General features: G+C 44.9%; 2 protein-coding genes across 5 annotated transcripts in view; one reads left to right on the top strand and one right to left on the bottom strand.

The window, feature by feature from the left end:
- The window catches only part of DENND11 (DENN domain containing 11), a 53190-nt gene extending 35751 nt beyond the window's left edge, over positions 1-17439 (bottom strand). For 2 of the 4 annotated variants that reach the window (XM_070464709.1, XM_070464724.1), the window contains exon 1: positions 16445-16825. In XM_070464709.1, coding sequence (XP_070320810.1) covers positions 16445-16694 — 250 coding nt within the window. In that variant the 5' untranslated portion in view covers positions 16695-16825. Of the gene's footprint in view, positions 1-15855; positions 16133-16444; positions 16826-17080 lie in introns of those variants that run through there. The other 2 variants (XM_070464757.1, XM_070464768.1) reach the window with 2 other exon arrangements.
- LOC139034218 (phosphatidylethanolamine-binding protein 1) lies at positions 409-1777 on the top strand. Its single transcript, XM_070464666.1, has one exon. It carries the CDS (start codon positions 529-531, stop codon positions 1090-1092), a length of 564 nt encoding a protein of 187 aa, XP_070320767.1. The 5' UTR covers positions 409-528; the 3' UTR covers positions 1093-1777.
- Positions 17440-18235: the final 796 nt, after the last annotated feature.

Here is an 18235-nt window from a genome sequence, read left to right as displayed (position 1 = left end):
GATACAAAGACAGCAGCCTTACACAGACTATCTACCCAGCTCCCACAAATGCACAAGATCAATAAATCCCTTTATTTATCTCCAGTGGTTCTGTTTCTTTGACTAAACCTTGATTTTGACTGACACAATGTGCACACATTTCTGTTGACAAAATCCCTGGAAGTGAAAGTCTTGTAAAAATGTTTGCATTGCTGCAAACTAAGAAAAAACTTCAATAATTCCCAAAGCAGTGTTTCCCAAAGCTTAGGGCTTCAGCAAATATATATATATATATAAAGGGATTTTTCAGGTTAAACAAAGACAGACATGTTCTTTTACTGCAGAACTTCTCAGAGCCTTTAATGTTATTCTGCATTATGAATATCTATGAGATCAATACCATGCTTAAAATTCCAAAATTAGATGTATTCCTCGGCAGTGCGGCTGGAACTACTCCCGTACAGTGTGCAGACTGCTGTGAGTCAGTGCTCCGACCCTGCGCGAGTACACAAGCCGCTTTCTCTGCTGTCTGACCCGCTCGGCTCCACGATGCCGGTGGACCTCGGCAAGTGGTCCGGGCCTTTGAGCCTGCAGGAAGTGGATGAGCGGCCGCAGCACCCGCTGCAGGTCAAATACGGCGGGGCGGAGGTCGACGAACTGGGCAAAGTGCTGACACCCACTCAGGTTAAGAACCGGCCCACCAGCGTTACATGGGATGGCCTTGATCCAGGTAAATTGTACACCTTGGTCTTGACAGATCCAGATGCTCCCAGCAGGAAGGACCCCAAATACAGGGAATGGCACCATTTCCTGGTGGTCAACATGAAGGGCAACGACATTGGCAGTGGCACAGTTCTCTCTGATTATGTGGGCTCTGGGCCTCCCAAGGGCACAGGCCTGCACCGCTACGTCTGGCTGGTTTACGAGCAGAAAGGACCACTGAAGTGTGACGAGCCCATTCTCAGCAACCGATCTGGAGACCACCGTGGCAAATTCAAGGTGGCCTCTTTCCGCAAAAAGTATGAGCTTGGGACCCCAGTGGCTGGCACATGTTACCAGGCTGAATGGGATGACTATGTGCCCAAGCTCTATGAGCAGCTGTCTGGGAAGTAGAGGAGATGGGCACCATCCCAGAGTTCCCAAACAGTGTTTCAGTTTATTGATGCATGTAGATTTCCCCTCATCTCTCTGCCTAAGCCCTGAGCGGTCAGATTTAGATTTAGGGTGACTTTTCTTTCCTTCTGCCTGTATTGTATAATGTTAGGGGGTTTATGTTTTGATCAAATTTGAACTCCGTTTTGGTGGGGGATTCTTTGGTACTGTGATGAGGTTTATCAAAATGTTAATACAAGAACAACAACCCAGACTTTAAAGAAGAAAACAAATTCTGGTAAAAAGACCAGGTCTGCAGTATTAGAACAGAGTTTCAAAGAATCTTTAAGGGAGGTTGAAAACAAAAGAGAGATTGATTGCCTCCCTCTTTGTGAGCCTGAGCACAGAATTGTGTGTGAAGGCACCTACTGGCATGTGTTTTCACAGCTCTGTCTCACCAAAACAACCAGGGGCCGGCATGTCCACTAACCCCCAATGTCTCAGACTGGTTACTGTGTGTCTGTCCCGCTGTGGCTCCTTTAAAGAGCAGTACTGAAAAAAACTCCACAGAAGTTGCTTTGCTGTTAAAGCCTGGCCATCTAGATGAGCAGCAGGGCTGGGTAAGAGGTTATCAGAAATCCTAAAGTCTGTGCTTGTTAAATTGATCACTCTTTGGTTTAAAAAAGAAAGCCAGTCTGGAGTTGAATGTTGTGTTAATTTTGCTGTTTGCTTATATTTGAATAAAAATAAAAACACTGTGTAATTGAAAAAAAAAAAAAAAAAAAAATTCCAAAATTATTCTGCTGATAAACCTATTTTTAAGTAGCATCTTAAGGGTTCAATCTTATAGAAGGCTCTTTTTTAATAAAGAAATACTAGTATTTAAGGGGCTGCAAGTTGACTCTAAGTACATATCACTCCACCTTTCTTATAGGGAATAAAACTTATTCTTAGCATGGCATATGGTCTTCCAAATGATGACTATGTTTCTCTCCACCTTCTTGTAAATAGGAATGGCTACACAAGTAAATTCTGGCTAATGGAATCTAGACAGAAATGAGGTGTGTCTTTCTAAAACATGCCTTAAAAGAAAAGCGTATCCTGCCCCCTTCTTCCATCCTATTGCCTGGCATATGGATGTAGAGACAAGCCATCTTGCATCACATAGGTGAGGGCATCAGCCCACATATCACAGAGGGGATGATGGAGCAATAGCCAGCATGAGTCTAGGTCCGTGGATGACCTCATGGACCTGAGCCGGCACTCCAGCCCTGGACCACTGATGATCTGTTAAGTGAAAGCTAAACTTTTATCTTGATTAAGTCACTGTTAATTTGGGTCTCTGGTATTCATCTTTCCTGGTGGCTCAGTGGTAAAGAATCTGCCTGCCAATGCAGAAGACATGTGTTCTATCCATGGGTTGGGAGATCCCCTGGAGAAGGAAATGGCAACCCACTCCAGTATTCTTCCCTGGGAAATCCTATGAACAGAGAAATCTGGCGGGCTACAGTCCATGGGGTCGCAAAAAGTCAGACATGAATGAGCGACTGAGCACATACACTTCTGGTATTCATGGCCAAACATATATCTTAATATACGTTAGTACATATATTAATACAGCTTATACAGCTTAATACAGCTGATCTGAAGAGTAAAGCCCCCAATTCCTCAGCCTAGTTCTCAAAGCTTCTTTCTTATTCTTCTGTGCCTGGCCAACCCTCATACAGAAATTGAAAGAATCAGATGAAGGGAATGACACTCTGCTATTTGCATCCTTCACTGCTAGATGGGTGCAAGCCCCTCTCGGTTGGGAAGGAAGGTCCATCACGGTCAGGCTGAATCATAGAATGGAGTGTGGACTCCAGGACACCACTCTGGGAACGGTTCTTTATCCCACAGAAAGAACATTTCTGCTGACATACTCCTTGAATGAAAGGAAAGTAGATAAATCTACTATGGCCCTCATCCCAGCCTAATACAATCACTGTCTTAGATGTCTGTCTCCCCAGGAGACTGGACTTCTTAAAGGCAGGAACTCTGCTTGTTTATCTTTATGTCCCAACAGAGCACAGTGCTTAGCATATGACAGGATGAACATTAAAACAAAAACAAAAACCCAGCTTTACTGAGGACAAGCATGATTTTAAAAAGCTAGTGGTAATGATAGCCTGGTTTTTTAAAAAGTTTTTGTTTTCTAATGTGGGACTGTTTTTAAAGTCTTTATTGAATATGTTACAATATTGCTTCTGTTTTATGTTTTTGGTTTTTTGGTCACAAGGCATGTGTGGTCTTAGCTCCACGACCAGAGATCGAATCTGTACCCACTGCACTGGAAGGTGACGTCTTATCCAATGAATCACGAGGGAAGTCCTAGATATTGAAGTTAGGTAGAAAAATGTCCTTTTTCTCAGGATGTTTATACTGAAAGGAGTGAAGTCATGTCTGCATTTAGTTTCAAATGGTTGAGGAAAAGAGTTTATATCTGCATATAGTAAGTTCTGATACTATGCTTCCTGAATTTGTGTCAGTTGATATATATTGAGAATAATGTGTCCACAGGGAATTTCACATCTGCTAATGCTAATAGATTCAATGTGATCTCAATGAAAACCCCAGTAAGCTGTCTGTGGATATTGACAAGTTAATTCTAAAGTTTACATGGAAACGCACAAGGCTGAAATTAGCCAACACGATACTGAAGAGAACTAACACTACCTGATTCTAAGACTGACTATAAATCTACAGGAATCCAGAAATGTGGTATTGGCCCAAAAAGATCAATGGAAGAGAACAGACAGCCCCAAAATATACCCACATGAATACAATCAACTGATCTTTGCCAAAGGAGCTAAGGTCATAAAATGGGAAAAAAGACAGTCTTTCAAAAAGTGGTGTTAGAACAACTGGACATCCATATGCAAAAAATGAATCCAGACACAGACCTTACACTTTACATAAAAATTAACTCAATGTGAACAGTATGCTTAAATGTAAAATGCAAAATTATAAAACTTCTAGAATATTGGATAAAATCTAGGTGACTTTGTGTTTAGCAATATTTTTAGGTACAACATCAAAAGCATCATCCATGAAAAAAAAATTGGCTAGTTGTCCTTCATTAAAATTAAAAACTTCTCTTCTGTGAAATATGCTATTAAGAGAATAAAAAGACAAACTAATGATGGGGCAAAATATCTGCAAAAACATATGTGATAAAGGCTTAAATCCAAATAACCAAAGAACTCTTAAAACTCAACAATAAGAAAACAACTCAATGTAAAAAATGGACAAAAGATCTAAATAGACATCTCACCAAAGAAGATAGGCAGATGGCAAACACACGCGTGAAAACCTGCTCAAGAGCGCATCATCAAGGAACTGCCAATTAAAACAAGAAGATCCTATGACACACACATTAGAACGGTGAAAGTCCAAGGGCTTCGTTCCTGGTGGCTCAGACTGTAAAGAATCTTCCTGCAATGCAGGAGACCTGGGTTCAATCCCTGGGTTGGGAAGATCCCCTGGAGGAGGAAATGGCAGTCCACTCAGGTATTCTTGCCTGGAGAATCCCCAAGGACAGAGGAGCCTGGCGGGCTATAGTCCATGGGGTCGCAGAGTCAGACACGACTGAGTGACTAAGCACACACAGAATGGTCAAAATCCAAAACGCTGAAAACAGCAAACACTGACGAGGATGCGGATCCACAGGAAACCTCGTCCACTGCTGGTGGGGGCGCAATGGTACAGCCACTTCGAACGACAGTTTTGACAGTTTAGTTTACAAAATTAAATACATGCGTACCACACAAGCCAGCAACCATGCTCCTCTGTGTTTATCCAATGAGTTGAAAACTTATGTCCACACAAAAGCCTGTACATTGATGTTTACAACAGCTTTACTTATAATTGCCAACAACTGGAAGCAACCAAAATGTCCTTCAAAAAGGTGAATGGATTCAAAAACTGTGGGCTATCCACATAAAACACACTGCGCTGTGCTTAGTCACTCAGTCGTGTCCAACTCTTTGCGACCCCATGAACCTTAGCCTGCCAGGCTCCTCTGTCCATGGGGATTCTCCAGGCAAGAATACTGGAGTAGGTTGCCATGTCCTCCTCCAGGGGTTCTTCCCAACCCAGGAATCAAACCCAGATCTCCCGCGTTGCAGGCGGATTCTTAACCATCAACAAAACACTATTCAACAACAAAAGGAGATGAGCCACCAAGCCACACAAAGGCATGGAGGGAACTTCTTAAAAGCATATTTCTAAGTGAAAGAAGCCAGTCTGAAAAAGATATACTCTGTATAATCCTAAATATTTTGGAAAGGAAAAACTACATACAGTAAAAAAAAAAAAAAGATCTGGGGGTAATCAGGGATGAACAACCAGAGCACAGAGGATTTTTAGGGCAGTAAAATTATTCTGTATGATACTGTTATGGTAGATAACCTAACACTGTGCATTTTTCAAAATCCATAGAAAGTACAACACAAAGAATGAATCCTAATGAAACTATGAACTTCAGTTGATAATAATGTATGAATATTGGTTCAACAATATGCACACACATATGTTCAACAAATATGCCGCACTAATGCAAGATGGCAATAACAGGTAATGTAGGTGGGTGGGTAAGGCAAGAAGGTATATGATATGGAAATTCTGTATTTTCTGCTTAATTTTCCTATAAACCTAAAACTGTTAAAAATAAAATGTATTAATTAAAAAAGCTAATAAATGAACTAACCTAGGTTAATTATCCTGGGGGTAGAAATGATATTGTGGTTAGGCAGGGTAATGGCCTTTTTCTTAGGAGATTTATACTTAAATATTTAGAAATGAAATGCCATGATGCCTGCAAGTTACTTTCAAACAGTTCAGAAAAAAAGTAGATCTACACATCCTCAGTTCTGCTATAATGCTGGCTGAATTTGTTCCAAAGCAACTAACATATTAACAGTTTGATCACAGAGAATTTGATGTGTGCTGATACGTGATTTTGATCTCAAGGATTACAATGTACATACAGAAAACTGCACCCAGCTGCAGAAATATACAAGATGAATCCCAACACATCACTCAAACCCCTGCCTGCTACCTGGGTTCACCATTGTGTTCTGAGCCACATTTAACTCCTCCAGTGTTACAACCTTCTATCCAATTTCACAAAGCCCTTTTCCACTGCTTCATAATAACTCACAAGCTCCACCCTTCCAACAGCCACCTTTGTAAGCAAACCACACATCTTTCTTTTTTTTTAAGTAGAGTGCCATATTTAAAGTAGTGATGTATTTCTTAACTATTTAATATATGTACAGCCGTCCTACCACTTTTTATTATGTTCCATCTTTAAAGTGTTACTCACAAGGTTTTTAAGTGTTGTGCCCCTCATCCCACCTTCCCCATAAGCACTGTGGTTTTTACTGCAGGATTTGCTTAGCACAGTAGTTTTCAGAAATGCATATTTGACATGGTGGAACTGACTTTACAAGGATAAAGCAAATACAGCAAAATGTCAACAAACGGGGAGTGAAGGGTATACCTAAGTGAGGGATATACAGGTTTTTAAATTTTCCTAAGGTGTAAAAAAATTCAACATATGAGAGGAAGACAAGATGACAGAGTAGAAGGACTTGAGCTTACCTCCTCTCACAAAAACACCAAAATCACAACCACCTGCTGAACTATCAACAAAAAAAAGACGAACCTATCAAAAAAGATACTCTATATCCAAAGACAAAAAAAAAAAAAAGTCACAAGGAGATGTTCGTCCAAGGACAAACCAGGAAAAAATAGCAAATATGAACAGACTAATCACAAGTACTGAAATTGAAACTGTGATTTAAAAACTTCCAACTACAGAAGTCCAAGGCTACATGACTTCACAGGTGAATTCTATCAAACATTTAGAGATGAGTTAACGCCTATCCTTATGAAACTCTTCCAAAAAACTAAGGAGAAAGGAACACTCCCAAACTCATTCTATTAGGCCACCATCACCCTGATACCAAAACCAGACAAAACCAACACAAAAAAAGAAAATTACAGGCCAACATCACTGATGAATACAAATGCAAAAACCTTCAACAAAATACTAGCAAACCAAATCCAACAATACATTAAAAAGATCATACACCATGACCAAGTGGGATTTATCCCAAGGATGCAAGGATTTTTTAATATCCACAAAACAATTAGTTTGATATACCATATTAACAAACTTAAGAATAAAAACCATATGATCATCTCAATAGATGCAGAAAAAGCTTTTGACAAAATTCAACACCAGTTTATGAATTAAAAAAAAAAAAACTCTCTCCAGAAAGTAGACACAGAGGGAACCTACCTCAACATAATAAAGGCCATATATGACAAACCCACAGCTAACATCATACTCAACGGTGAAAACATGAAAGCATTTCCTCTAAGATCAGGAACAAGACATGGATGTCTACTCTTGCCACTTTAATTCAACATAGCTTTGGAAGTCCTAGCCATGGCAAAGAGGAAAAAAAGAAATAAAAGGAATCCAAACTGGAAAAGAAGTTAAACTGTCACTGTTTTCAAATGACATGGTACCATACATGGAAGATCCTAAAGATGCTAGTAATACCAGAAAACTTCTAGAGTTCATTGACAAATTCAGTAAGGTTACAAGATATAAAATTAACACAGAAATCTCTTGCATTTCTATAGACTAACAACAAAAGATTAGAAAGAGAAAATAAGGAAATAATTCCACTTAAATTGCATCAAAAAAATAAAATACCTAGGAATAAAACCTACCTATGGAGGGAAAAGATCTGTACTCTAAAAAACTGTAAGATGCTAATGAAAGAAACTGAAGATAACACAAGCAGATGCAAAGATATGCCATGTTCTTGGACTGGAAGAATCAACATTATCAGGATGCTTATACTATCTAATGCAATCTATAGGTTCAATATAATCCCTATCAAATTACCAATGGCATTTTTCAACGAACAAACTTTTTTTTAATTTGTATGAAAATACAGAAGGCCCTGAATAGCCAAAGCAATCCTGAGAAAGACAAATGGAGCTGGCTCCCTGACTTTAAACCACAAAGCTACGCTAATAAAACAGTATGGTACTGGCACAAACACAGAAACATAGATCAATGGAACAGGAAGCCCAGAAATAAACCCACACACCTATGGTCAATTAATCTAGGACCAAGAAGGCAAGAAGGTACAATGGAGAAAAAGCAGTCTCTTCAATAAGTGGTGCTGGGAAATCTGGCCAGCTACATGTTAGAACATTCTGTAAAACCATACACAAAAATAAACTCAAAATTGATTAAAGACCTACAGGTAAGGCCAGATACTATAAAAATCTTAGAGGAAAACATAGGCAGAACACTCTTTGACATAAATCACAGTAATATCTTTTTGGCTCCACCTCTGAGAGTAATGAAAGTAAAAACAAAAATAAACAAATGGAACCTAATTAAACCCAAAAAGCTTTTGCACAGCAAAGGAATCATAAACAAAATGCAAAGAGAACCCACACAATGGGAGAAAATATTTGCAAACAAAGTGACTGACAAGGAATTAATCTCCAAAATACACAAACAGCTCATGCAACTCAACATTAAAAAACAAACAGCCCAGTCAAGAAGTGGGTGTTCAGTTGCTCAGTCATGCCTGACTCTCTGCTACCCATGAACTGGAGCCTGCCAGACTCCTCTGTCCATGGGATTTTCCAGGCAAGAACTGTAGAGTGCGTTTCCATTTCCTTCTCCAAAGAAGTGGGTGGAAGATCTAACTATGCATTTCTCCAAAGAAGGCCTACAGATAGCCAATAGGCATACAAAAAAAATGCTCAAGATCACTAATCATTAGAGAAATGCGTATCAAAACTACAATGAGGCACCACCTCACATCAGTCAGAATAGCCAACATCAAAAAGTCTACAAATAAATGCTGGAGAGGGTGTGGAGAAAAAGGAACCCTTCTACATTGTTGACAAGAAGGTAAACTTGTACATCCATTATGGACAACAGTATGTGTGAAAGTCACTCAGTCGTGTCTGACTCTTTATGACCCCATGGACTGAAGACTATACAGTCCATGGAATTCTCCAGGCCAGAATACTGGAGTGGGTAGCCTTTCTCTTCTCCAGCGGATCTTCCCAACCCAGGGATCGAACCAGGTCTCCCGCATTACAGGCAGATTCTTTATCAGCTAAGCCACACGGGAAGCATGGACAACAGTATAGAGGTTCCTTAAAAAAATACCTAACATATGATCCAGCAATCCGAGTTCTGGGCACGTATCTGGAGAAAACTATACTTCAAAAAGATGCACGCACCCCAATGTTCACTATAGCCCTATTTACTATTTACAATAGCCAAGACAACCTAAATGTCTACAGACAGATGAATGTGGTATGTATCAATATATACAATTAAATATTAGTCATAAAAAAGAATGAAATAATGCCACTTGCTGCAACATGAATGGACCTAGAGATTATCAGACCAAGTGGATTAAGTCAGAGAAAGACAAATACCATATATTTGTATGTGGAATCTAAGAAGATGACACAAATGAACTTATTTACAAAACAGAGACAGACCCACAGGCTTTGAAAACAAATTTATGGTACCAAAGGGGAAAGGTGAGGAGGAGAGATAAATTAGGAGTAAGGTATTAACATATACAAACTACTATGTATAAAACAATCAACAAGGACCTACTGTAAGCACAGGGAACTCAATACTCTATAATTACCTATATGAGGAAAGAATCTGAAAAAGAATGGATATATGTATATGCATAACAGAAGCACTTTGCTGTACATCTGAAATACCACTGCAAATCAACTATAGCCCAATACAAAAGAAAAATTAAAAAAGGTATCCTATGAATTAAGGATCATAACTGAAATAACAGAGGTGGGGAAAACCATAAGCTAAGCATAAAGGACTTTGCAAAAACAAAAAATAATTGAGACAATGTGTTATATTTAGGGGGATGAAGCAGCATGATGGCTAAAGGCCATTGAAAATACGATGCTCAAAAATTAGAAACCCATTTATATAAGAAACTTGTACAGGTCTAAAGGAAAGTGATTTTGCAAAAATAACAATCCTTGTGGTGAGCCATGCAGGGCCAGAAAAACCTCACACCGAATGCTACCTACCACAGGCTCAGCTCTCACGTGCAAAGCCATTCGGTTTTCCAAATCTCCTCACCACACTTCAGGAACCCAGCCAGGGAGGTGAGGCCTGGCAGGATTGAACAGAAGGGCTGATCCCAGGGGTAAGCAATCAAAGAGAGGGGGCGATCGATATGAATAGGTGCCTTATTTCCCAACTTGCTCTCCTTCCATCCCCAAGTCCCCCCTTGCCTTGGGCCCATCACAGGTACCCACGGGCCCTGCCTAGGCTCCAGCTGCTAAGACAACTTCTGTGGAGGGATGGACATAACAGCATGAAGAACAGACGTGGCAATCTGCTCTGTGTACCTTCAGCCAGTCATTCAATAAATATCGGTGGAACATAACTTGGCAGCCTGCTGCCAGATGCTAGGCTGGGGCCAAGGAACTTGCACGAACAGATTACTGAGTTGGCAGCTCACTTAACCCAGGGAAGCTAGAGGACAGTGCTGAGCCTGGTTCTGGATGCAGAGACGGTCTGAACCTCATGGCCTGGTGGGCCGGGGCCTCCCAGGGCTCACGTTTCATAAGCTCCTGTGCTAGGTGAGATGTACTCTGTCTTATCTCCTACAAACAGGGCTGCCTCTATCTTCTCTTTTGGTCAAAATGTGGAGTGACCACCCCTCGCCCCAGCATATTTGGACTTCATCAACCACCATTTCTCCAGAGAGAAGAGACATCAGCTGCCACTGTTGCTGTCTGTGAGAAAGCTGATCTCAGAAAACCGAAAGCGGAGAAAGCAATGGTCTTGAACCAAAACAATCTCTTTCTAATGGGAAATACATGACTTTCCTTCCTCTTCGTCTCCCTCCTTGCTGGGCAGTCCCCAACCAACAATTTCCTCCCGAGCTCTTGATTTCATAATCAGTGACTGACTCAAAGGTCCTATTACCGTTCCTTTGACCTCAAGCGGAGAGCTCTGTACCAATTCTCCCCTCTCAGAAGAAATGTGCCTTGATTTTCAGTCTTTCCTTCAGCTTCCACCCATCAGCATACACATTCCTGGTCCTCATTCCAGTCCAGAGGTACAAAAGAATCCTGTCTCATGAAAAAAGGCAAGAATCCAGGAGTGCTCATGGTCCCCACTTCTGCAGTAGGCCCCCAACCCCAAATGGACGAAACCTCAGAAGTTTACAGGGTTCGGATTCTAACACCAGGAACGTCAACAGCCCATATCATTTGACTGGGTCTTACGTAGCTTTGAATTGTCGTAACATCACCTAGGATAAGATTCTATCAGAGCCAAGGAAGAAAGAGTCAGCATAAAGAAACCCGAGGCAGGAAGAAATTAATCCCGGTGATTTCAAGTCAGCCATATGCCCATCCATGGCTGAATTCCAATGCATTAATTTTACATGGAAGAAACTTTCCATTTCACGGACGCTGTATTGTTTTGCAGCAGGCAGTGGTGTGGTGTGATGAGGGAAGGACCACAGACACTGGATGCAGGCAGAGCCAGCCTGCCTCTGGGCTCTGCCCCCACCGCTGATCTGTGACTTAAGATGACCTCACGGCCCTGTGCCTCTGTCTGCCTCATGACTGCGAATGCTGCTGAAGGGATCGGATAATTCCTGGTCCACGGTGGGCACTTGGTAAACGGTGGGTGTTATGACTTCCCCTCCTACTCGAGTCTCCATCAGCTTTCAAGAGAAGAAACAGAAGTCACAGCAGATGGTCACCAACTGACTTCTCCCTGAAAACCGCAAGTAGGTGAATCACCAACAGCCTGGGAAAGAGTCTGCCAATACGGGAACTAAAGAAATCTACCAGTTGTAATCCACTGACTTCTGATCGAAAGTAGAGAGAAAGGCCATGGCCAAATTACATCACTAGAAGAGGCTTGCTTGCTTTGGCTATCAGGACCAGCCTTCTCTTGGCCTCTATGAGCCGGCCATCCTTAGGACTGCTCTTCCTGTTTCAAAACTACACTCCAAATTTTCCACTGTCATTCTCCTCTATCACTTTCCCACCAGTGGCTGGAGCCATTTATTATTTGCACGAGTCAGATGACCTGGGCAGCCCTCCAAGTTACACCTCAGACGCCACACCTGGCCCTGTCTCCCTAGGCCTCCGTGTTGCCGTTGTTAAAAAGAAAATAGCTTGTGTTTTGTTGACTGTAGGGAGAATGTATGGAGGTTAAAACTTGTGCATGTGAGTGATTTTAAATACTATAGTCATTTGAAGCATTTAGATGCACTAAATTAAATAAGGGTTTTAGATGTAACTGAGGCACTGGCTAGAGGTTGAGGGAGGAACAGGTAATGCATCCCTAATCAGGAAGAACAAGGAAAAAGACATCCTATAAACCACAGCACGTATGCTACCCCTCAGCCATCCACGCACGCACGCACACACACACACACAGACACACACACAGGAACTTCCCCCAGACACCCACAAAATAACTGCGGAAAATGGAGCTGTGGAAAGTGGATCTCTTATAAACAAACAGTCCAGCAAGGCTGAATCACAGGTATCATCCACCATAGGTTCAAAGCTCTACCTGCCTCAGGCCCCTACACAAGCCCGCAGTTGCACGGCGAGACTGCTACGTCACCTTCATAGAGAGGGTTGGGGAGGGGGGAGGCTGATTTCCAAGCATGACATTACCTTTTCCCTTAATTAGGCAGAGGAAGAAAATTTAGTTCCTAGAGACCCAAAGAACAGAGTCAAAGCTCTAAATGATGGGTTGGACACAATAAAAAAGCAATATTCTGGCTGCCAATCTCTCCCACCCAGCTCGCAGAGTCAGCATCTGGGCCTGCTTTCAATAGCAGCTTTGTAGCCCAGATGGCCGGCACCACCACCATCCCAGGGACTCCCTGCTCCAGATAAAGACTGAGTGTGTCAGTGAGTGAGTGTGTGTGAGAGAGACAGAGAGGAGGCAGCTAGAGTGCATGTCAGAGACAGGGGGCCTGTACCTCTCCTGACCTGAAGCCCTGGTCCTCACATCATCTACGGACCCAACAACCGTAATCAAACCGAAGCTCCGATGAAAATAACAGTCTTTATGCCCCTCCCCTCTTCTCTGATTCTTCCTATAGATGCTCAGCCCCAAACCTGTATCCAAAAGTCTATACTCTCTTATTCCCATATAGCAGTCTGAGAATCACTGAGCATCCTCTGTCCAAGAGAGAGAGAGAGTGTGTGTGTAACCAGAGTCCCCTCCTCCCTCTCATCCGTCCAAGTGTGTGTGTGTATGTGTGTTCGCGCGCGTGTAACCAGGGTCCGCTCCTCCCTCTCATTCCCTTTCAGCACACAGACCACTCAGGCCCTGACAGATGACCCACAGGGGTGGATTCTCTCCTGCCCATCCCTCTCGTACTCTCGCAGGCACACCCACCAACGTGCTGTTACCTGCAGCAGGAGGGAAGATGAATGAAATACCCACGGCCTGGGCAGTAAGCGCCTGGGGAAGTCTGGGGACAAGGGAGGAAGCTCCGAGGGGAGGACGCTGAGGACACAGTGGGAGACATGGGGCGCAGATGGGCAGTCATAGAGACGACAGTTCCTCCTATGTAAGGACTTCTGTGATGTGTTCTGATTTGGGTAAAGAAGCCAGTATTCACTTGACTACTTTGGGTATCATAGGTTTAGGAAGGCAAAAGTCTTGGTGGACCAAGACTAAACCGCAACACAGAGCAGACCTGCCTCCATAGCAGGATAAAGGTTGAGACACTCAACTAAAACTGGGAGACAGAAGCCTGGCCCCAGTGACGTCTGCCACTCCCCGGGCATCCGAGGGCCCAAGCGTCACCTCTTCAGACCGAGACTCCCCCAACCCTCACACAAGGGACACACCACAGGCTCTCTGAGGCCCTCACCCCAGTGTTGACCTTTGTGGTCCCGGGAACCCCAGGAGCATTCATTCATCCCATCTTTTACTTCTAGGTGCTTCATCACACAATTTTTACTCAATACAGATACTATCAGGATTTTCTTCTTCTTTTTTTTCTTTTTAAAGAAAGTAAAGTGCAATTTGGAACTAGGAAGATGAGGAAAGAGAATTATCGGCAAGAAACAGCAGCTTTCCAAAAAAACAAAACCAAAACCATCAATCATAATTAAAAACACACTCTGTCTCCTGCCCACCCAGCTCCTTCCCATCCTTTCCCCTCTTTGCTCACAGTTAAGACAAAAAGTTACCAGGGCAGATGTTCAGGTCATGTTGTATATACTTTAAAGACAACCAGAGTCACAGCCACCTATTTATCAGCTAGTTAATATTTCCAAAGTAATCATCTTTGTTCTGTTTGCTCATGTATAAATGGGGTATAAATGATCATCCAATTAGAATGGTGGTGAGAATTAAATGAAACACCATTATCGTAAAACGCCTACACAAAGCAAGTGTCCAAATGCCTGTTAAATCCCTTCTTTCCACACTAATCTTAATCTGAAAGCCATTACAAATACACACTCATGTACGTGTGTCTGCACACACAAATACTTACACATACCCACAAAACCATGCTCACCAGCTGTGACTAACGAGGCAGGGGGTGGGGCCCAGCTGAGGTGCTTTTCAGTATTATTAACTCCACCTGTGGTTAGCCCAGAAATTTCTTTTTTTTCCTCATCTTCCCCTCTCATCTCTACCACCAGTGTGACCACTGCTAAGTCAGACCCTGTGAATGCTCCCTCTCCATTTCTTCTAGTTACTCTTAAACGCTTTTCAGAAAGAATCTGAGGCGCACATCTATTTACTGCAGGAATATGAGTTACAAAATAGCATGTTTTTCTCTAGCGATAAAGGTTACTTCGGTCAAAAAAGAACAGTTTTCCTGTCTGGGAGTCCCAACCATATGTCAGTTAAGCAGCCTATGTGATGAGCATTAAAAAACAAAAAACAGAAAATGACAGTATGTACTACATGTAAAAGGGATTAGTTCTATTTGATGAAACTTTAATTTCAGTTACATATGTATGTATGGAGCAAACTGATTGGTATGTACAATGAATTTCATATGTTGGGTCACAGTCAAAAAAGTTTGAAAACCACAGGGAAGGGGCCAAGGAATCGCCAGGAGTCAGAAAGGTCTAGTCTTCCCACAGCTGTTCCTATTTCTTTCCGGGCCTGCCCATCTTCTGACTTCCCAAGATCCTCACCCCTTTTCCTTTTCCTTTCACTCCATCGCACCCTATCAAGTTTTTCAGAAAGGTTTCTACAGCTCATCCTTGGAGGACCAGTTAGGGAACTCGAGAAAAAAGCTGACAGTCCACATAATTAGGCACTCCACATTCCAGCAACTTCAGTGGACTGAGAACAGAAAGGCACATCTGGGTTTTCTTAACCCCAGTTCCATGGGCAGAGGAGCCTGGCAGGCTCAGGTCCGTGGGGTTGCGAACAGTCCTACACCACTGAGCGGCTAACACTTTTCAGACCCATGAGCTCTCCTCCCTCCACTCCTGAGGGCAGAGCCCTTCCCCGACCACCTGAGGCTCTCCGAGGGAGGTATTAGCGACTGAACAAGCTAACGCCTTCACTTTTGAACCCCAGGAATTCGCTCACCAGTAAAACGCACACTTCCTTACCGGATGGTTAGGCTAAGGATTAGGCGAGATCACCCTTAAACTCTCCGAACACACCCGCAAAGAGCCTACCGAGGAGGTTTCTCTTTTAATCCGTCTCCAGCTTAATCCCTCCGTGCCATCCCTTAATGCTCCAGGCGTTAATTCCTCAAAATCATGCCGTCAGAGAGACTGAACTTGGGCGCTCACAAAGTTACCAGGCGGAGAGGGATGGGGAGCGAGGGCGGGAAGCAGAGAACGTGGAGGCTTAGGACGATCTGTTTCCGAAGGAATTCACCTGGAGGGGTGGAGGGGCGTTCCTCCTCTTCACGGGAGAAACCGATTAGCCGAGCCCGAAAAGAAAACAAAAGCTAGCGTGCCCGTGGCCACGAACAGGATCCTCTATCACCCGAGAAGTGCAAGCAGGACTGTGGGGACTGGGGCGCCAGCTGGGGACCCGCCGGGAGGCGGCGGGACGGAACGGGAGAGGGGGCCCGGGGGCGCAGGGAACAAAGCCCCACGCCCCCACCCCGCTGAGGCACCCCTGCCCTCCCCGAGGGGCCCCCGGCCGGCGGGGAGAGGGGTGCAGGTGTGCGGGTGCGCGCGCAGCGAGCCCCTCCCCCGCCGTCCCCGAGGCCCGGTTGGGGGGCGACCCTCGCCCCGGTTCCGGGGCGGCTCTCACCCGAGCGGGGATCGAAGGTGACCACGAACACGGCCACCACCTGGTCCTCCTCCACGTCGCCCAGCTCGAGGCGCCCCGGTTGCCGCAGCTCCTCGGGCTCCCGCCTCCTCGGCGGCTCCGCGGCCGCCCAGCCGCCCCCACCGCCGCCCCAGCCCCGGCCTCCAGCCTGCGGGACCGGGGCCCGCGGCGGGGAGACGGCGGGGCCCTCGGCCCAGCGCAGTAGCGGCGCCGCGTCTCCGCGCTCCACCATGGCGAGGCGAGGCGCGGCGCGGCGGCGAGGAGGAGCCGCGGGCGGCGAGGGGCGGGCGCAGGGGCGGGCTGCGGGAACTCCCCTCGCCGGGCGGGCTGCGGGCCGCCGCCGTCGCCGCCGCCGCCCGGGCCTCCGCGCACCCGCCGCGCTGCCGCCGCCCCAGGCCCGCACCTGCCGCGGCCGCCCCGCCCCGCCCCGCGCCCAGCGCCCTCCCACCCCGCTCGGCTGAGTGCGGATCCCGCCCGAGGAGGTCCTCTCTACCCGGCTTCGCGGAATTGCGTGCCGGGTTTGAGATTTCACGGATGCATCTGCGCGCTCCGAGATGGGGAAAAGTGCGGTGACCGGGACGCGCAGCCACTTGCATCTGTCTACCTGTGTCTTCTCACCTAGGATTCCGTGGGATGACCGTACCGCCGTGAATTGCTACTCTCCACCATTATTTTGAAAGTCCCCTGGACATGCAGACCGTGAGAGATAGGTGTTACATAACCCCCGATGTGCGGCCAGAGCTCCCGCCGTGCTGCGAGTGAAGCCGAAGAGGGGAGCCGCGGCTGTCCGCGTTGTTTGCACCTGGGATGTGGCCTGATCCCCTGAAGCTGTGGGCTTTGGTGTCCGGCCTGGAGCAGTTGTGTGTGTATCACCCTGTCGGTGTGCCCTTGAATAGGCTGGAGAGTGCCTGACGCTGGTCTTCCTGGACCCTGCTTGGGGCGCCATCCATTGCAGTGATTTAGTCTCTACAGAGAGTGATGAATGGTCCCTTACTTGCCCTTGGAAAGGGGGAGGTGCGGGGGGCGGCGGAGAGGTTGAACTAAATAATGGCCATGAAGAAAGCAGTCCCTATTCTTCAGGGTAGAATACTGCCTGGATTCTGTCTTGTTCTGAATTTTGGGCTGAAAGCAGCAGCCTTGGGTTATCACTGATGATCTCCTTGGGAAGAGGGTTTAGATCGTGTTATCACTGCCCTTCTGGCTCATAAATATGACCCTTCATCAACACCCCCTGGGTAACAACTAGTAAACAAATCCACTGGGTCCTGAGGGCAAGCAAAAACCCCAGGCTGTCCTGAAGCGTGGAGAAACTGGGTGTCTGAACAAGTCTCTCTCCTCATCTCATTCTTTCTCATTATATTAATGACTATTCCTATTTTTCCCACCTCCTCTGATGACATAACCACCAGATTTACCCCAAGGGTTGAGGCATTCAAAATGTTACTTCTAAATAGAAAATGGGGGTTCATAGAATATCTTTAATCCATTCCCAAAGCCATCAGTTTTAGTCTGACTTTCTTTTCTCCCCCGGAGGGACTTCCTTATTCTGTTATTTTGTGTGGACTCACCCCACCCAGAATCCCCTAGTTTTAATACCCTCAAGTTGTGTATATATACTAGGAAATAAACTCATAATCTCCATCCCAATTGATTTTCTGTATAAACAGAAGACCAAAATGTTCACACCCTAAATCTAGCAGCTTTTCCAATCTTCATTTAAGCAGGAGGTCTAGCTCACCAGCCATCATGTCCTTCTTAAGACCTGTGAGTGCT

Source organism: Odocoileus virginianus, chromosome 1 (genome assembly GCF_023699985.2).
Source record: "Odocoileus virginianus isolate 20LAN1187 ecotype Illinois chromosome 1, Ovbor_1.2, whole genome shotgun sequence".
NCBI classification, from domain to species: Eukaryota; Metazoa; Chordata; class Mammalia; order Artiodactyla; family Cervidae; genus Odocoileus; species Odocoileus virginianus.
The sequence above is the reverse complement of the archived record's forward strand: the minus strand, read 5'-3'. Positions and strand labels throughout refer to the sequence as shown.

What these genes read in the sequence shown, in the direction of transcription:
- LOC139034218 (XM_070464666.1), top strand. Translation starts at nt 529, where the DNA reads ATGCCGGTGGACCTCGGCAAGTGGTCCGGGCCTTTGAGCCTGCAGGAA.